General features: G+C 46.4%; 1 protein-coding gene across 1 annotated transcript in view; it reads right to left on the reverse strand.

Moving 5' to 3' along the window:
* The window catches only part of fhod3b (formin homology 2 domain containing 3b), a 256541-nt gene that overhangs the window by 57353 nt on the left and 177236 nt on the right, over window positions 1-21952 (reverse strand). The window contains exon 6 of the mRNA XM_031811805.1: window positions 600-694. Coding sequence (XP_031667665.1) covers window positions 600-694 — 95 coding nt within the window. The remainder of the gene's footprint in view (window positions 1-599; window positions 695-21952) is intronic.

Raw genomic sequence — 21952 nt, forward strand, 5'->3', positions numbered from 1 at the left:
TACACTTGGCCAGGAAGAAGGAGCAGAGGAGAGAAGAATCCGTTAGAGCAGGAAATGCAGAGACACTCTCTCCCAGAGGACAAAGAGGGAGAGAGAGAGAAAGACAGAGATAGAAAGGACAGAGAGAGAGAGAAAGACAGAGATAGAAAGGACAGAGAGAGAGAAAGACAGAGATAGAAAGGACAGAGAGAGAGAAAGACAGAGATAGAGAGAGGACAGAGAAAGTGAGAGAAGGAGAGAGGAGACAGAGAGACAAAGAAAGAGAGAAAGAGAGAGAGACAGAGAGAGAGAGGAGACTGAGAGAGACAGAGAAAGAGAGAAAGAGAGAGAGAGAGAGAGAGAGAGAGAGAGAGAGAGAGAGAAGGAGGGAGGGGACAGAGAGAGACAGAGAAAGAAAGAGAGAGAGGGACAGAGAGAGAGAAGGAGAGAGAAGGAGAGAGAGAGAGAGAGAGAGAGGGGGGGGGGGGGGACAGAGAGAGAGGGATTGGGGGAGAAAATAGATTGACCTGGCCATCAGAGGATGGATGCATGTTTTACAGTTGTTATATGGTCAAATGCAAAAGTACAATGATATTTCCTTTGGTGACTTCGTACTGTACCTTGGATCCAACGAGTGTGTAAAGCCATTGGACGGTTTCGTTGTGACTTATGAGGCCGTTCATTCCATCCACATACAGCATGATCTGTCCCAGAGCTGGAGAGAGACAGAGAGAGGAAGAGTTGAATTGAATTGAGAGAGAGTGGGCGAGAGAGAGAGAGAGAGAGAGAGAGAGAGAGAGAGAGAGAGAGAGAGAGAGAGAGAGAGAGAGAGAGAGGGAGAGAAAGAGGATTTGAAGAGAAAGAGAGAGACGCTTGTTTCTGCAGCTCTGTGTTTGGTTACAAGAATGGGCCCGTTGCACATGAATCTGATGAGTTGTCATAAAAATACCAGGGAACAAATGAAAGATGGGGCTAGTTCTGTCTGTGCCATGGCAGGCAGTGCTGTGGCGCTCCCTCCCCTCTCCTCTATCTAGGTTAGACACACATCTGCCATTCCAGTTATGTTCTTCTCTTCTGTTTGCCATAAGACTGACTGCACAGACCCATATCCATCTGTCCTGCACATCACCCCCAAGAGTGGGAAAAACCTCCTCACTGATGTTCCCTATACTCTTTAGAAATCTATAAGCCTCTAAAGAGAGTGACTCATGTGAGGAACAGTATGCTGGACCAATTAGGAAGAGATAACTAACTCTTTAGGAGAGCGACAGCAAGCACATCACCATAGAAACACAACACTGTACCAGTTAGGAAGAGATAACTAACTCTTTAGGAGAGAGACAGCAAGCACATCACCATAGAAACACAACACTGGACCAATTAGGAAGAGATAACTAACTCTTTAGGAGAGAGACAGCAAGGGCATCACCATAGAAACACAACACTGGACCAATTAGGAAGAGATAACTAACTCTTTAGGAGAGAGACAGCAAGCACATCACCATAGAAACACAACACTGGACCAATTAGGAAGAGATACCTAACTCTTTAGGACAGAGACAGCAAGGACATCAACTGGAACAGTTAGGAAGAGATAACTAACTGTTTAGGAGAGAGACAGCAAGGACATCACCATAGAAACACAACACTGGACCAATTAGGAAGAGATACCTAACTCTTTAGGAGAGAGACAGCAAGGACATCAACTGGACCAGTTAGGAAGAGATAACTAACTCTTTAGGAGAGAGACAGCAAGGACATCACCATAGAAACACAACACTGGACCAGTTAGGAAGAGATAACTAACTCTTTAGGAGAGCGACAGCAAGCACATCACCATAGAAACACAACACTGGACCAGTTAGGAAGAGATAACTAACTCTTTAGGAGAGCGACAGCAAGCACATCACCATAGAAACACAACACTGGACCAATTAGGAAGAGATAACTAACTCTTTAGGAGAGAGACAGCAAGCACATCACCATAGAAACACAACACTGGACCAGTTAGGAAGAGATAACTAACTCTTTAGGAGAGAGACAGCAAGCACATCACCATAGAAACACAACACTGGACCAGTTAGGAAGAGATAACTAACTCTTTAGGAGAGAGACAGCAAGGACATCACCATAGAAACACAAGAGACGGAACTACAGAACATCAATAGTGGCAGACAAGGGATCTTTCCTTTCCTTGACATGTAGATAATGCTAACCAGATTGTCACTAATGTTGGAATGCCTCTGACCTAGCTCCAGCTGCACTGTAGACATACACTATAGGAGACAGACTCATTCCCCCATTCATGCAAAGTTACCAACACTGTATGAGCAGAAAGTTCAACAACATCTGATATGAACACACGTTGAAGATATCCATTCATTTCAGATTGCTATGAAGTCAGAATAATGACCTTCCAAATAATGACAGACATGATCTACAGTTGAACCAATGCCAGATGACAACAGAGAGGTATACTGAATAAGTGTGTTCTTTCTTTGACTGGGTTGTTCTCATCTGCCGTGTCTAACTGTCTGTGTGATGGAGGGTTCTCTATCTATAGGTGGTTGCTAAGTGTTACTATAATTAACAGAGCCCAGTTGACTTAAACAACGACTTGTTGATCGACACAAAATAATACCACTGAATATTAGGAGAATGGAACACATTCTAGCCATGCTTGGAAAGGATACATCCTAGCCATGCCTGGATAAGACACATTCTAGCCATGCTTGGATAAGATACATTCTAGCCATGCTTAGATAAGATACATTCCAGCCATGCTTAGATAAGATACATTCCAGCCATGCTTGGATAAGATACATTCCAGCCATGCTTGGATAAGATACATTCCAGCCATGCTTGGATAAGATACATTCTAGCCATGCTTTGATAAGATACATTCTAGCCATGCTTAGATAAGACACATTCTAGCCATGCTTGGATAAGATACATTCCAGCCATGCTTAGATAAGACACATTCCAGCCAGCCTTAGATAAGACACATTCTAGCCATGCTTAGATACGATACATTCCAGCCAGCCTTAGATAAGACCCATTCCAGCCATGCTTAGATAAGACACATTCTAGCGATGCTTGGATAAGACACATTCTAGCGATGCTTAGATAAGATACATTCCAGCCAGCCTTAGATAAGACACATTCCAGCCATGCTTGGATAAGACAACCTGTGGAGATGGCTTCCACCACATACTGACCGTGTTGTACCAGATTGTAGTACACCATCATCATCACCATCATCAAATATCACCTTATAATAATGATGTCCTGTTGTTGTTGTTGAGAGTTGACTCTTACACACACACACACACACACACACACACACACACACACACACACACACACACACACACACACACACACACACACACACACACACACACACACACACACACACACACACACACACACACAGCTGGTGTGAGAGAGTGGTCAGGGACAGAGACATTACTCTACCCCCACTTTGCAGTAAATCAACCAAGCAGGTCCAGAGTTTTCAGACAGACATGGGCCTCAAACAAAACACAACATTCAGTGAAGAAGAAGTGTCTGTCCAGTCCAGTCATCCCTCAGTTTGTCAGACAGTCACAACTGAAAGGGAAATATTTGAGCAGCCTTGCTCACCGGACCCTGACACGACTTCCATTTGTAACAGGATACATAAATAAGGGTCATAACAGGAGCTGAGGGACCTCTATGGGAGGGCACTAAAAATGCACCCTGGGCTTCCGTACGTTGAGGAGGGAAACAGAAAAGGGGGGGAGGATGAGAAAAGAGGGTAACAAATAGCCGTGGATAGGGTTGGATGGAGCAAAGCACAAAAAAGCTTCCTTTTTTTAGGGGGTTGGTTTGTTATAGGCTAAGAGTGAAATGCTCTGTGAGTTAATATTTGAGTTAAGTTCAAGCTGCAGTGTGTAACTTTTTGGGGCGACCCTGACAAATTCACATAGAAATGAGTCTAAGAAGCAGTAGATCTATGTCGATGCTTTCCCTTCTTAAGTTTCAGCATCACTTTACACCACTACAGACCACCGGGACCAGCACCACTTTACACCAGTACAGACCACCGGGGCCAGCACCACTTTACACCACTACAGACCACCGGGACCAGCACCACTTTACACCACTCCACACCACTGGGGCCAGCACCACTTTACACCAGTACAGACCACCGGGACCAGCACCACTTTACACCACTACAGACCACCGGGACCAGCATCACTTTACACCACTACAGACCACCGGGACCAGCACCACTTTACATCACTCCACACCACTGGGACCAGCACCACTTTACACCACAACAGAACACCGGGACCAGCACCACTTTCCACCACTAAAGACCACAGGGACCAGCACCACTTTACACCACTACAGAACACCGTGACCAGCACCACTTTACACCACTCCACACAACCGGGACCAGTACCACCTTACACCACTACAGAACACTGGGACCAGCACCACTTTACACCACTACAGAACACTGGGACCAGCATCACTTTACACCACTACCCACCACCGGGGCCAGCACCACCTTACACCACTACAGAACACTGGGACCAGCACTACTTTACACCACTACAGAACACCGGGACCAGCACCACTTTACACCACTCCACACCACTGGGACCAGCACCACTTTACACCACTCCACACCACCGGGACCAGCACCACTTTACACCACTACAGACCACCGGGACCAGCACCACTTTACACCACTCCACACCACCGGGACCAGCACCACTTTACACCACTACCCACCACCGGGGCCAGCACCACCTTACACCACTACAGAACACTGGGACCAGCACCACTTTACACCACTCCACACCACCGGGACCAGCACCACTTTACACCACTACCCACCACCGGGGCCAGCACCACCTTACACCACTACAGAACACTGGGACCAGCACCACTTTACACCACTCCACACCACCGGGACCAGCACCACTTTACACCACTCCACACCACTGGGACCAGCACCACTTTACACCACTCCACACCACTGGGACCAGCACCACTTTACACCACTCCACACCACCGGGACCAGCACCACTTTACACCACTCCACACCACCGGGACCAGCACCACTTTACACCACTCCACACCACCGGGACCAGCACCACTTTACACCACTACAGAACACTGGGACCAGCACCGCTTTACACCACTCCACACCACCGGGACCAGCACCACTTTACACCACTACAGAACACTGGGACCAGCACCACTTTACACCACTCCACACCACCGGGACCAGCACCACTTTACACCACTCCACACCACCGGGACCAGCACCACTTTACACCACTCCACACCACTGGGACCAGCACCACTTTACACCACTCTACTGGGCAGAGCACCAGTTGCTCTCTCTGTAACTGTATGTTGAGATAGAAGATAAACAGGGGGTGAAAACACCCAGTATAAACATACATCATGCATCTAAGGCAGGACAACTAGTTGTGTCTGTCTGTCAGTCTGTGTGAGTCTGGTTGCTGACAGAGGAGAACAGTCTGGAAAGCCATGAAAGAGAAAGTTCAAATGAGGAAGAATACTTGTCATGCATGTGTGTTTCGGGACATTTATTTCTGATCAATGTAAAATCATTTTGGAATACTCAGATTTTCATATTCATCTGCAAGTACTTTTCCATACTCCATGTCACTGGAGCAGAGTATCAGGAAGAGAAAAAATAAAGACTATTTGAACCCAGGTCTGCCTCAGAGCACAGTGCTGTGTGCCAGTTTGTCATTGTGAGGAGTCAAAACGGAAACTGTTTCAGTGGAACTACAAGGAGAGGTCTGCAGACCAGACCCAGGTGGCTACTGTTGTATGTTTCCCAGTCTGTCTATCCCATCCCATGCGTGGGGGTAGGACACATGATGAATGTGCTGCCTGCTCCGTTTGGGTCCAAGATTCCCAGGTGCAGCTGTACTGTTTGTCTCTTTGGCAATGTCCCAAATGGCACCCTATGCCCTACATAGTGCACTACTCTTGACTAGAGCCCTTTGGGCCCTAGTAGTGCGGTATGTAGGGAATAGGGTTCCATTTCACATGCAGTCTGTCTGTCTGTCAGTCTGTCTGTCTGTCAGTCTGTCTGTCCATCCACTGTTGCTGCTGCTAACCAATCAGGCCTATTTACTCACAACATGTCAGGATAGAACATTCCTCACACTCCACCTCTCTCTCCACTGGAATGATAGAAGTGTGTGTGTGTGTATGTGTGTGTGTGTGTGTGTGTGTGTGTGTAGAAGAGGGTTGTATTTTCAGAAGTGTGTCAAAGCCAGAGGAGTGAGCATGTACAGACGGATGGACGGACGGACGGACGGAGACACAGACAGACAGACGGACAGAGACACACAGACAGACAGACAGACAGAGAGACAGACAGACAGACAGACAGACAGAGTGCCTGCCGTATCAAAGCAGACCACATCAGAGTGTGCTTACTAAAAGGTGATTAACCCTCCCGGGTTAGAGGAGACTCTCCTGCGACTCACCCTCTCTGCTATGACAGTGGTGCTGACAGAGGAGTGACTAGAGTAATGAGTTAATATACAGCTGTTCAACCAGCGTGACTTTGTAATGAATTCCTACAGTATGTGTTGTCACAAGGGATCTGTGCGGCTTGTGAGAAGTGGATTATAAAGTGAGAATGAACGAACCGCCCAACGATGCGAAACATGTCAAACTTTGATTTCTCTCTCTCCATACCAAGAATTTGGTGTCAGGTTACATATGTTGCATGGTTGTGTTCTCAACGAGGAAACTGGTTCCATCCGTCTTCCAGTTCTAACCACCGATCCCTCCAATGAACGTAATGGGTCCCACTGCAAGCAAACATAAGAGCTCTAAAGCCTACGAAGATAACCACACATTGACTTCAAATGATTGATAATGGTCATGACCTTAGCTTGGTACCTCTTAGGCCACATGGGTATTTTAAGTTGGTAGCTGACCTTTGACCCACAATGTTATTCTAAATGTCTTATTTGTGCAGCACACCTGTGCAGACCAGAACACAGTACCCATCGACTGAACTACCAGTACATTCACAGGAATGTCCATTAACGACAGCTAGGTGAGAAGTGACTGGTCTCTAATGAGGCTCTTTACGCCTGTGGATACAGAACATTAATGTTGTCTTTAATGACAGTACACACCTTATTGATGTTTCAGAGTAGCAACAATCAGTAGAAAAGCTGAAAGATTCATGGAGAAAACATCATGTAAAGGACTATCCTAGGTGTAGCAGCACATTAAGAGACTGCTGGGAAATGGTTTTAGGAAACATCAAATCAGCAATCACCTGAGAAGTCCCAGCAACTGAACATTATTTCCACATCATTGTCAATCAATTACCCATGAAACAGGCCTGGAAAAAACTATTTGGATACCACAAAAAAAAGTTGCTTGCATATTGCAGCTGTGGTGGCTATTGTTGTTGTGATCATAATCATTTCATAATGGCCCACTTCCAATTCCAGGTCAACTCCCACGCAACTTAAAAAGCAAATGTGGAACATTGCAGATAGAAATGTCAAGAATAGAGCGGACCTGATAACTTATTCTACATGTTAGAAAGACATGTTCTATATAATGTATTTCTATCTGAACGTTCCATAACGTTATGTCCTGCTGAGCGTTCAACAACACTGGCCCTGCGTATGGTACTGTAACGTGTACTGTGTGATCGTTACTGGCATGAGGAGCAGAGTGGAGCTATAGAGGTGAACCTCCTGATCCAGACATGAGGAGCAGAGTGGAGCTATAGAGGTGAACCTCCTGATCCAGACATGAGGAGCAGAGTGGAGCTATAGAGGTCAACCTCCTGATCCAGACATGAGGAGAAGAGTGGAGCTATAGAGGTGAACCTCCTGATCCAGACATGAGGAGCAGAGTGGAGCTATAGAGGTGAACCTCCTGATCCAGACATGAGGAGCAGAGTGGAGCTATAGAGGTGAACCTCCTGATCCAGACATGAGGAGCAGAGTGGAGCTATAGAGGTGAACCTCCTGATCCAGACATGAGGAGCAGAGTGGAGCTATAGAGGTGAACCTCCTGATCCAGACATGAGGAGCAGAGTGGAGCTATAGAGGTGAACCTCCTGATCCAGACATGAGGAGCAGAGTGGAGCTATAGAGGTGAACCTCCTGATCCAGACATGAGGAGCAGAGGGGAGCTATAGAGGTGAACCTCCTGATCCAGACATGAGGAGCAGAGTGGAGCTATAGAGGTGAACCTCCTGATCCAGACATGAGGAGCAGAGTGGAGCTATAGAGGTGAACCTCCTGGTCCAGACATGAAGAGCAGATTGGAGCTATAGAGGTGAACCTCCTGGTCCAGACATGAGGAGCAGAGTGGAGCTATAGAGGTGAACCTCCTGATCCAGACATGAGGAGCAGAGTAGAGCTATAGAGGTGAACCTCCTGATCCAGACATGAGGAGCAGAGTGGAGCTATAGAGGTGAACCTCCTGATCCAGACATGAGGAGCAGAGTGGAGCTATAGAGGTGAACCTCCTGATCCAGACATGAGGAGCAGAGTGGAGCTATAGAGGTGAACCTCCTGATCCAGACATGAGGAGCAGAGTAGAGCTATAGAGGTGAACCTCCTGATCCAGACATGAGGAGCAGAGTGGAGCTATAGAGGTGAACCTCCTGGTCCAGACATGAGGAGCAGAGTGGAGCTGTAGAGGTGAACCTCTGATCCAGAGTCTGGTCTTTGTTCTGTAATACTGAAGCAGACACCCATCAATAACTCCAGGAGAGAGTAATTAGAAGAGCATGTGAGGCCTGAGCCTGTACAGACCAAGGCTCCTTCCCTTCCTTCTGCCTGCCTGCCTCAGACACTGATGTCATGCCAAAAATGTGGGCCTTCATCGCTAGTAATCAAGAGCAGGTCTATAGTTCTGCAGCGCCTCACACAAAGGACAACAATAACATTGCTCAGTTCAGTTCGGTCCCCCGGCCTGCCCTCCCTGCATGTGGATTATCAAGTAATGAGAGGCTGGCAGACAACAGCATGCCTTCAAAGAGCTGTGATTAGAATTTAAATGGATGGAAGGCGTTGGGAAAAGAGAGAGAGAGTGGAAAAAAATGTTTACATTATGTGTACCCGGGATGGAACAGATTTTTTTTGGGGAAGTGTTCAATGAGCAAGCCCTGGCATCTGGTCTTCAGTCTCTCACTATAGATCTTTCAATCAACTTAGTCTCTCTCAGAGGCTGTGACTGCCGGTGCTTGAGGTGCATTGACCTGTAGGAGAAGCACAGAGCCAGAGGGGGGGAAGGAGACTACTAAGGCGAGCCAAGTCGAGCTATACTGCACTAGCCTGGTTACACTTTAACCCGTGTTGCTGGAACCGTGCTAGAAAGGAAATAAAATAAGCCATCCAGTATGGTTTGGGTCGGCACAATAGTGAATACGCCATCCAGTACGGTTTGGGTCGGCACAATAGTGAATAATCCATCCAGTACGGTTTGGGTCGGCACAATAGTGAATAATCCATCCAGTACGGTTTGGGTCGGCACAATAGTGAATAAGCCATCCAGTACGGTTTGGGTCGGCACAATAGTGAATAAGCCATCCAGTACGGTTTGGGTCGGCACAATAGTGAATAAGCCATCCAGTACGGTTTGGGTCGGCACAATAGTAAATAAGCCATCCAGTACGGTTTGGGTCGGCACAATAGTGAATAATCCATCCAGTACGGTTTGGGTCGGCACAATAGTGAATAATCCATCCAGTACGGTTTGGGTCGGCACAATAGTGAATAAGCCATCCAGTACGGTTTGGGTCGGCACAATAGTGAATAAGCCATCCAGTACGGTTTGGGTCGGCACAATAGTGAATAAGCAATCCAGTACGGTTTGGGTCGGCACAATAGTGAATAAGCCATCCAGTACGGTTTGGGTCGGCACAATAGTGAATAAGCCATCCAGTACGGTTTGGGTCGGCACAATAGTGAATAAGCCATCCAGTACGGTTTGGGTCGGCACAATAGTGAATAAGCCATCCAGTACGGTTTGGGTCGGCACAATAGTATGAAAAGGGTATAAGAAAGGAGACAGAGACAGAGAGAGAGAGACACTTGGGTTAGTCCCTGTGATGAGAGAGAGAGAGACAAGGAGAGAGAGAAAGAGAGAGAGTTGGGTTGTTCCCTGTGACGAGAGAGAGAGAGACAAGGAGAGAGAGAAAGAGAGAGAGTTGGGCTGGTCCCTGTGACGAGAGAGAGAGAGAGAGAGAGAGAGTGAGAGAGAGAGCGAGAGAGAGAGACAAGGAGAGAGAGAAAGAGAGAAAGTTGGGTTGGTCCCTGAGAACCACAGCTCTGGCCTTGAGAGAGAGAGAGAGAGAGAGAGAGAGAGAGAAAGAGAGAGAGAGAGAGAGATCCAGAGGCAGAGGGAGTCTAGCCACTGAGGTCTGGAGGAAGCCTAGTTTTCAGGCTTCTCCCACTCCTTTAACCGCAGCAATTACACTCCAAAGCCCCAGGAATGTCCAGGAAGTGCCTCTCTACCACCAGAGAAGAGGTAAGATCCATTCCAGGGTTAAGGTGACGACAATAAACGTGAGGGGCCTGACTTGAAAAGTCCACTCTTACGGCGCAGAGCCCCCCCCCCCTCAACCAATCCTCCCACAAAATCATTCTTCCCCCTCCCACCCTTCAGTCAACCCCTCTTTGGCTGCTTGGATTCATTTACATTTCACATTTCACCAAAAACTGGGTCAGCCAAACTTTCAAACTGTCTGTCAGCAAGCAACATTTATTTTAGAAGGGCTTTTTGGGTTTCTGGCCAAATCGTTATCCATTACAATACAACTTGTAACAGTCTCTTATCTGATTCTGCTCTTCATTAGCCCTGCATTGCACACTGCACTCACGGCTCTGCAATGTCCCGGCCCATACCGGAGAACGCAGGCTTTGCCAGAAGTGCTTAAGCCAGGGTTTTTATTACAGTTACAGAGCTGAGGGTTTCTTATACTAGGCTATCTGGGAGTGAAGGCTGGCTGAGAGAAATACCAAGACTGCCTTCCACTTGGGCCCTTTTTTACTGTAGATGATGTGTGAGGTTTTTCCCTACTGGGCCCAGTGAGTTAGTCGACATTTGAGAGAGGACAGATTTTCTTTTGCTGCATGTCTGCTATCCCTCTTTCTCTCCCTCGTCTCCTTCTCCGATTGGGTTTGAATTTAGAATCTCTCCCTTGTAATGAGACAGCTTTATTACTTGGACCAATTAAATCCCCCTTTAAATGTTCTGCTCCAGTGCCATAAATTCACTGGGACCTCTTCATTAGATTTAGTCAATCAGCAGCCCTCCTACTGATCACTGAAGCCATTATAGCCATGTTGCCTCAGCCAGTTCAGAGCTAGCACAGAGCTAACGGAAAGCTTGCACAGAGCTACGAAAAGCAGAGCACACACCCAACACAAAGCTAGCACAGAGCTAACACAAAACTAGCACAGACCTAACACAAAGCTAGCACAGAGCTAACACAAAGCTAGCACAGAGGTTACACAAAGCTAGCACAAATCTAGCTAGCTGCCAACACCTACAGTATAAATCAACAGGGAGCTAGGGGGAGTGCATGCTCCCCATTCTCAGACGCCCTGCCACTATTTTATGGTAATTTACGGTTAGGTCTATACAGGCACAAATTCAATCAGTCTGTATATCCCCAAAAGACACACAAACAAGCAAACAAACAAAATGAACTAACAGCAGGAAGTGAAGGATGGAAACCGTGGAAACTGTTCCAGAGCTCTGTTGAGCCAGGTCTGGCCGTCTCAGAGTCTTACTGAGAGGTGCTGTACAACAGGCAGAGGGTGCTGTCTGAACAGACAGCCAGGCTCTAGCACACACCTCAACGTTACTGCGGTTCAACACACAGGCAAAGGGAATCATTGTAGTATTACTGCAGTAATGGGACTATGATAAGCATTCTCTCTCTATTGAAGTAAGTCCTGCATTGGAAAGTTGTCTGGTCAAGTTGTTTTCCTCTTCATTTAGCACATGAATCACAAAAACACAAAAGTGAGAGACTATCTGACATGAGGGGCGGTAAAATCAACTTGATATCAAAATAAAGTGTGAAACATCTTTCTCCAAGTATGATTAGTTCAGATACTATGATCAGCGCCCAAAATGTGTCTACATACTGTATGGAAGATATTCAATAAACTAGTCTGCAGCAGCCCCCTTGTCTTACTGAAATACACTAGAGGTTGAAAACATTGTTCTGGCCTTGTGCTGTGGGCGATTGTAGCAAATCAAATCAAATGTTATTTTATTTGCCACATGTACCAAATACAACAAGTGTAGACTTGACCGTGAAATGCTTACTTAACGAGCCCGTACCCAACAATGCAGGTAACAAGTAAGAAAAGTAACAAATAGATTCAAAGAAAATAGTAACAATAAAATACCATATTAGCAGTCAGAATATATAGGTCAACAGCCAGGCGAGGTTGAATTGGGTTCAGATGCTGGCTGTCTGCTGGTGTGTGGGGTTGAGGGGAAGGGAGTGTGGGGGTCCGACAAAGGGGGAGGTGGGGGAGACTATAGTCAGAGAGGAAGAGAGGTCCAACTCGGTGGAAAATCTGTCCCCCTCTAGCAGGTGGTGTTTTTTTAATGGTTTCTTCCACCCAAAAAGTTTTTTTGTATGGAGGTCAATGAAAGACTCGAATTTGGTCAACAACAAAAATGTATGGCTTATTTGCTACGTGAGGTTTATTTGATCAAATATAAGTTTTGTAATGCTTAAATTGTACTGGTACTGGTATAGGTACTGTAGGACAGATGACATTCCAGCAACTTTGAGAAAAAACACTTTATATCAGAGTTATCTAGAGATGGCAATGCATATTCATGGCATGAGGCTAGTAGCATAGCATCTATCTCCATTGAATACAGGTGGTTGACGTCAAGAACCCTCATCGAATATTCCAAAAAGGATTACAATAATGAGATTCATCCACCAATCCAAAGAAAGGATAGGTGGGAGCTAGACAGCCCGCCATGCTGCTTTAATCTTTGCTGTAGTTCATATACAGCCCCCGAAATCTCTCAGGACTAAACTAACCTTGGAACACCATTAAAACCACTCACAGTACCTGAAATCTCTCAGGACCAAACAAACCTTGGAACACCTTTAAAACCACTCACAGTACCTGAAATATCTCAGGACCAAACAAACCTTGGAACACCATTAAAACCACTCACAGTACCTGAAATATCTCAGGACCAAACAAACCTTGGAACACCTTTAAAACCACTCACAGTACCTGAAATATCTCAGGACCAAACAAACCTTGGAACACCATTAAAACCACTCACAGTACTACATGAAGTTTGGATTCTTTATTCTAGTTCAAGATTCTAGGTCAAGTTTCAGTCATTCTGGACTGCCATTGATACATGAATTGGTAGTTCTTATCTGTACATTTTCCAGGGGGAAAGTCATTTTTGTGATTTCAGGATAGGATAGCGCGCTACCATCAACGTGTGGTTCTCTGAGCCTCGTTCGTTCTGCAGCTGCGGGTGCAGAGTTATGTCTAATGAACTGACTTCACACTGAGGCCGTGGTGGAAGCCAAGTAGATTGTGGTGGAAGTCAGGTAGGCTATGGTGGAAGTCAAGTAGGTTGTGGTGGAAGTCAGGTCGGCTATGGTGGAAGTCAAGTAGGCTATGGTGGAAGTCATGTCCTAAACCTGGCTGGAGGAGCACAGAGGAGAGCTGTGGCATGTAGGGTGAGACAGTGTGTAGTATTCAATTGCTAAATTTCCGCTGACTTCACATGAAATGGTTCGTGAGAGAGCAGCTCGTGTCATCACGGGAGTGCAGGCTCAGACAGGAGTCAGAAGGCTGAATAACGTGTGAAAATACCACCTTCCCTTGGACTCCAGTGACTGGAGAACAGAACCTAAGGGCTGCCTCCCAATTAACACCCTTGTCACGCTCTGGCCTTAGTATTTTGTGTTTTCTTTATTATTTTGGTTAGGCCAGGGTGTGACATGGGTATTTATTGTGGTGTGTTTTGTCTGGATTTTTTTTGTAGGTTATGGGATTGTGGTTTAGTGAAGTAGTCTAGGTAAGTCTATGGTTGCCTAGAGTGGTTCTCAATCAGAGGCAGGTGTCTCTCGTTGTCTCTGATTGTCTCTGAACGAACCGCCCTTGCTGTCTCTGCCTGGCCGGTTCCCCTCTTTCCACTGGGATTCTCTGCCTCTAACCCTATTACAGGGGCTGAGTCACTGGCTTACTGGGGCTCTCTCATGCCGTCCCTGGAAGGGGTGCGTCACCTGAGTGGGTTGATTCACTGATGTGGTCATCCTGTCTGGGTTGGCGCCCCCCCTTGGGTTGTGCCATGGCGGAGATCTTTGTGGGCTATACTCAGCCTTGTCTCAGGATGGTAAGTTGGTGGTTGAAGATATCCCTCTAGTGGTGTGGGGGCTGTGCTTTGGCAAAGTGGGTGGGGTTATATCCTTCCTGTTTGGCCCTGTCCGGGGGTGTCCTCGGATGGGGCCACAGTGTCTCCTGACCCCTCCTGTCTCAGCCTCCAGTATTTATGCTGCAGTAGTTTATGTGTCGGGGGGCTAGGGTCAGTTTGTTATATCTGGAGTACCTCTCCTGTCCTATTCGGTGTCCTGTGTGAATCTAAGTGTGCGTTCTCTAATTCTCTCTTTTTCGCTCTCTCTCGGAGGACCTGAGCCCTAGGACCATGCCCCAGGACTACCTGACATGATGACTCCTTGCTGTCCCCAGTCCACCTGGCCGTGCTGCTGCTCCAGTTTCAACTGTTCTGCCTTATTATTATTCGACCATGCTGGTCATTTATGAACATTTGAACATCTTGGCCATGTTCTGTTATAATCTCCACCCGGCACAGCCAGAAGAGGACTGGCCACCCCACATATGCTCTCTCTAATTCTCTCTTTCTTTCTCTCTCTCAGAGGACCTGAGCCCTAGGACCATGCCCCAGGACTACCTGACATGATGACTCCTTGCTGTCCCCAGTCCACCTGACCGTGCTGCTGCTCCAGTTTCAACTGACCTGAGCCCTAGGACCATGCCCCAGGACTACCTGACATGATGACTCCTTGCTGTCCCCAGTCCACCTGACCGTGCTGCTGCTCCAGTTTCAACTGTTCTGCCTTATTATTATACGACCATGCTGGTCATTTATGAACATTTGAACATCTTGGCCATGTTCTGTTATAATCTCCACCCGGCACAGCCAGAAGAGGACTGGCCACCCCACATAGCCTGGTTCCTCTCTAGGTTTCTTCCTAGGTTTTGGCCTTTCTAGGGAGTTTTTCCTAGCCACCGTGCTTCTACACCTGCATTGCTTGCTGTTTGGGGTTTTAGGCTGGGTTTCTGTACAGCACTTTGAGATATCAGCTGATGTACGAAGGGCTATATAAATCAATTGGATTTGATTTGATTGGGAACCATATTTATATTATTTGAGTGTTTTGTGGGTGATTGTTCCTGTCTCTGTGTTTGTTTGCACCAGATAGGGCTGTTTCGGTTTTTCACGGTTATTGTTTTTGTGTATTGTTTGTATTTTCATCTTTATTAAAGATGTTTATAAATAACCATGCTGCATTTTGGTTCTCCTCTCTTTCACCGGAAGAAAACCGTAACAACCCTATTACTTATATAGTGCAATACTTTTCACCTGGATTCACCTGGTCAGTCTACATCATGGAAAGAGTGTTCCTAATGTTTTGTACACTCAGTGTATGTGAGCCATTGAGAGGGTGAATGGGCAAGAGCAAGACAAAATATTTAAGTGCCTTTGAACGGGGTATGGTAGTAGGTGCCAGGCGCACCGGTTTGAGTGTGTCAAGAACTGCAACGCTGCTGGGTTTTTGTGAATTACCACCCCCAACTGCCTTTATGTGGATTACCACCCCCAACTGCCTTTATGTGGATTACCATCCCCAACTGCCTTTATGTGGATTACCATCCCCAACTGCCTTCATGTGGATTACCATCCCCAACTGCCTTTATGTGGATTACCACCCCCAACTGCCTTCATGTGGATTACCATCCCCAACTGCCTTTATGTGGATTACCACCCCCAACTGCCTTTATGTGGATTACCATCCCCAACTGCCTTCATGTGGATTACCATCCCCAACTGCCTTTATGTGGATTACCACCCCCAACTGCCTTTATGTGGATTACCACCCCCAACTGCCTTTATGTGGATTACCACCCCCAACTGCCTTTATGTGGATTACCAGCCCCAACTGCCTTTATGTGGATTACTATCCCCAACTGCCTTTATGTGGATTACCACGCCCAACTGCCTTTATGTGGATTACCACCCCCAACTGCCTTTATGTGGATTACCATCCCCAACTGCCTTCATGTGGATTACCACGCCCAAATGCCTTTATGTGGATTACCATCCCCAACTGCCTTTATGTGGATTACCACGCCCAACTGCCTTTATGTGGATTACCATCCCCAACTGCCTTCATGTGGATTACCACGCCCAACTGCCTTTATGTGGATTACCACGCCCAACTGCCTTTATGTGGATTACCACCCCAACTGCCTTTATGTGGATTACCATCCCCAACTGCCTTTATGTGGATTACCATCCCCAGTGCTAGAGGCGTCACTGCAGACACCCTGGTTCGAATACAGGCTGTATCACAATCGGCCGTGATTGGGAGTCCCATAGGGCGGCGCACTATTGGCTCAGTATCGTACAGGGTTTGGCTGGTGCAAATAAATCATTTGTTGTTAATTGACTTGCTTAGTCAAATAAAGGTTAGGAATTATTAAAAAAATGTGTACTACCTCCCTCAATCCCCTTTCTGTCTCCCTGTACACAAAACAAAATGTGAGTTAGAGTGAAAACAAGATGAAGTTACCACAGCATGCCTTTCAAGAGCTACCTGGGTGGGCATGCGGCACCACATCTGTCTGACACGAACCACCATACACAGCAACATGCAGCAGGCAGCAGACTGCAGTACTGCAGACAGGAGCTGGACCCTCTGACCTGTACTACATCTAAATAACAACTGGCTTGTCACTGGGTGAGGCAGAGTCCCAATGGCACCCTATTCCCTATGTGGGCCATGGCCGAAAGTAGTGCACTATAAAGGGTGCCATTTGGGATCTATCTATAATATCCTGCTGGAACTAAACCAAACACTTCACCCGCCAGGTGAGGCAACCAAGCCCCAGGAAAATGAGTTTGAAAGCAGCAGTATAGTATTGTGTGTTTTAGGAGAATTAGAGGCTTCACACAGAGACTGTGGTAACAGGAGTATGCAGTGGCAGTGTACTGCGAGGCTAGGCTATGAGAGCTGTAGGAGACAGACTGGAAACTATGCAGTATGAACACAGCCAGGCCCTGCCATTCCCATGGGAGCTCATTATAAACCAGGACTACACTTTTTGGGGTGCATACCAAATGGCACTATATTCCCTTTATAGTGTACTACTTTTGACAAGGTCCCACAGAGCTCTGGTGCCATTTGGGACTAAAGCTTGTAGTTTGGGATTCAGTTGGTGCTCCAGTGACATTCCCGGTGATACCCTCCTGGCTTGGAGAACAGGATGGGATCTGGGATCTAGGCTGCAGAACCAGAAAACCCCTCTCTCTCGCTCCTGTCCACCCACCCTTTCAGAGAAACCACATGGTGTGTGTGTGCAGTCTCCCTCCCGTCCAATTCTAAGGTCTCCCCTTTCACATTTCCTGAAGCCCCAAGGCATTGTGGGAGCTTTTCAACTGAAGTCAGCTTTCAGTGAATCATATTCTCTTGCAATACTGTCTTACATGATAACACGCACACACACACACACACACACACACACACACACACACACACACACACACACACACACACACACACACACAGACTTAGTCAGGCTAATACAGTATGGAAATGTTTATCTATCCGATGGGGCACAGTAGGGGTCTCCCTCCTTAAGGACAGAGCCAGACAGAACAACCGGGACCGCCAACACTACTGTTACCCCGTCCACGCATGGCCTTTCACTTAGGACGCCTCACAAATGGCACCCTATTCCCTTTATAGTGCACTACTTCTGACCAGAGCCCTATGGACCCTGGTCAAAAAGTAGTGCACTATAAACAGAATAGGGTGCCATTTGGGAGGCGTCCTAACAGAGCAGCATAGCCAACCTGCTGCACAAACCAGTGGGAGGGGAGCAGCAAGGCTGCACCAGCATTTGAAGTATTTCAGCAAACTGTTTCTGTATGTCAGGGTGTATTAGGCCAGTTTTAACATTACCGAGTGGTCACATTAACATTACAGAGTGATCACATTAACATTACAGAGTGATCACAGTAACATTACAGAGTGATCACATTAACATTACAGAGTGATCACATTAACATTACAGAGTGATCACATTAACATTACAGAGTGATCACATTAACATTACAGAGTGATCACATTAACATTACAGAGTGATCACATTAACATTACAGAGTGATCACATTAACACTACAGAGTGGTGACATTACATAGTGGTCACATTAACATTACAGAGTGGTCACATTAACATTACAGAGTGGTGACATTAACATTACAGAGTGATCACATTAACATTACAGAGTGGTGACATTAACATTATAGAGTGGTGACATTAGCATTACAGAGTGGTGACATTAACATTACAGAGTGGTGACATTACATAGTGGTCACATTAACATTACAGAGTGATCACATTAACATTACAGAGTGATCACATTAACATTACAGAGTGATCACATTAACATTACAGAGTGGTGACATTAACATTACAGAGTGGTGACATTAACATTACAGAGTGGTGACATTAACATTACAGAGTGGTGACATTACATAGCGGTCACATTAACATTACAGAGTGGTCACATTAACATTACAGAGTGATCACATTAAGGGTTCCCGAGTGGCGCAGTGGTCTAAGGCACTACATGTCAGTGCTAGAGGCATCACTGCAGACACCCTGGTTCAATTCCAGTCCTGTATCACAACTGGCTGTGATTGGGAGTCCCATAGGGCGGTTCACAATTGGCCCAGTGTCGTCCGGGTTTAGCCGGTGTAGGCCGTCGTTGTAAATAAGAATTTGTTCTTAACTGACTTGCTCAGTTGTATGGTTTGAGTTGGTATGCTATGCTAAAGACTGGTCAATCCATAAGGCCTGAGGAGGTGTGGTATATGGCCAATATCAGAGCAGTGGAGGTGTGGTATATGGCCAATATCAGAGCAGCGGAGGTGTGGTATATGGCCAATATCAGAGCAGCATAGCCAACCTGCTGCACAAACCAGTGGGAGGGGAGCAGCAAGGCCGCACCTTGCCACAGCTAAGGGCTGTTCTTATGCAATGCAATGCGGTGCCTGGACATAGGCCTTAGCTGTGGTATATTGGCCCCCCAAGGTGCCCCCAAGGTGCCTTATTGCTATTATAAACTGGTTACCAATGTATTTAGAGCAGTACAAATAAACGTTTTGTCATACCTGTGGAATGTGGTCTGATATATCATGGCTGTCAGTCAATCAGCATTCAGGGCAGGAACCACTCAGTTTCTAATACAATATATCGAACTCCAACCATGGTGTGGGGACAGAATAACTGCTGTCCAGTGTGAAACTAAAATCCCAGATTAAGGGCTGTACTGGAAGCAGTGTTCCATCTCTGACAATTTAAGAGGTTATGAAACACTCGACTAGAGCCCATCTCCCTGTGTGCGTCCCAAATGACATCCTATTCCCTACATAGCACACTACTTTTGACCAGGGCTCATAGATAATAGGGTGCCATTTGGGACACATCCCCCTCTCTCTCTCTGCTGAGCTCCCCCTGCTTTGAGGAAGTCAGGGTGCTTTAACTTATGGCTAGACTCTAACAGGCGTGTCATTAAAAGCAGGAGATCTCACAATGGTAGCAACGTTCTACGGTCCTCCACAGCCAACAGACAGAGAGGGAGCGAGGCGGAGGGTAAGAGAGAGGGACAGAACTCGTAATGAATTGTGGGGCTTAACGTATTTGATATGCTGATACTTCTGGACAGAGTACAACATAACTCCCCTCCGTCTGCGTAAGCATTACATTTACACCTGTCAGACAGCTACAGCACTGGAATCTACATAGATGGGTTCCAATAGTATTTGTTTTCTTTCAAATACTTTTTAGTGTTTAATTTTGCATGCCTGGAGGGCTTGCACTTTTGGGAGTGTTCATCGGGATTCATTGCACCAAGCAAAATCAAATTCATACACCCTTTATTTTATGCATTTATATTCGTTTTTAAAAACATTTTTTTTTTTGCCTTTATTTAACTAGACAAGTCAGTTAAGAACAAATTATTATTTACAATGATGGCCTACACTGGCCAAACCCGGACGACGCTGGGCCAATTGTGCGCCGCCCCATGGGGCATCCACTCATGGCCAGTTGTGATACAGCCTGGATTCGAACCAGGGTGACACCTCTAGCACTGAGATGCAGTGCCTTGGGCCGCTGAGCCACCTGGGAGCCCCAATCAAGCACTCTAGCACAAGTAAAGTATTTTAAAGAAAACAAACACTATTTGAACCGAGGTGTGGTACTGTATGTAGGTTGCATACAGGGAAGGATGCATGAGATTTTTCCTCACAGGGATGAATAATATCAGTATAGAAGGTGTTTCAATTCTTCATACATACTGTAACCAGGACTGCAGCTGCTATGACAGGTGTGTGAGGAATGTTCCTATACGTTCAGAAGTTCAACAAATGTCCTCTCCAAGAAACACAACAATTCTGTAACTATGCTGTAAGTACTCAAAGCACAAGGCTTTGCATGACGACCAAGAATGTGTCTAACTAGTCTTGGGGAAAAGTAATGGAAAACGTAAACTAACACTAGTTTACTGTACTGTATATACGAATATGAACATGTATATATGAATAGTGTGTAAATATAATTTTTGTTGTGCCTTGGTGTCTTTCCAATACATAACTATTTTAAAAAAAGTGTAATAAATGTGTGAATGTAATGTAATATCTTCTGTTGTTCTTGTCTATAACCGTTCTGTAACTTGTAATGTATTTGTCGGTTTAATGTGGACTCCAGGAAGAGTAGCTGCTGCATGTGCAGTATCTAATGGGGATCCTAAAAAACTAAACTAAACTTTACTAAGTAAACTTTACTCCACTAGTGCCTCAAATATCATTGGATGTCATTGCCCTAACTTTTCCCTCCATTTTGGCCCCCTCCCCCCTCACACCTCTCACACAGTGCTCTTGTAGTATGTCAGGGGCCATGGCTGGGTTAGGGTTAGGGTTAGGGTGTGTGTGTGTGTGTGTGTGTGTGTGTGTGTGTGTGTGTGTGTGTGTGTGTGTGTGTGTGTGGTGTGTGTGTGTGTGTGTGTGTGTGTGTGTGTGTGTGTGTGGCGAGAGCGAGTAAGGATTAGGGTTAGTGTGCTGTGGACCAGATGACTCAGTAACCTCTGCAAAGGAGACCTCAGTCCCGTCCACAGTTCACATTGATAGGGTCATAAAGAGAATGCTAGCCAGCTCTCCCCATCCCCTGGGTCTGAGAAAAGCAGGGCTGCCCTGGAGTCAATCAACCTCAGTGCTGCATGGAAGCCAGGTGTGAGGGGCCCGTTACACAGAGGGGCCTGGCCCGGCGCTGGACCGACCGACACACTCACCACATCAACACAGGGACTGTTAACTGGCCGCAGGGGAGAAGGAGAGGGATGGAGGGGGAGAAGGAGAAGAAAGAGAGGGGGGGTGTTGAAGGTGATGGTGCTAGTATACAACTGAGAGGAGTGTGAGGAGAGCTAGGAGTGAAATATCTACTGGTTAAAGTGTCTGCAATGTTTCACATACTTTTGGTCTTATCCCCTATTGGGAACCTGTTGTTAATATATGTGGGTGGTGTAGTGGTGTAACTACATGTTGTTAATGTGATGTGGGTGTAGTGGT

This window comes from Oncorhynchus kisutch, unplaced genomic scaffold, assembly GCF_002021735.2.
Source record: "Oncorhynchus kisutch isolate 150728-3 unplaced genomic scaffold, Okis_V2 Okis02a-Okis13b_hom, whole genome shotgun sequence".
Lineage (NCBI taxonomy): Eukaryota > Metazoa > Chordata > Actinopteri > Salmoniformes > Salmonidae > Oncorhynchus > Oncorhynchus kisutch.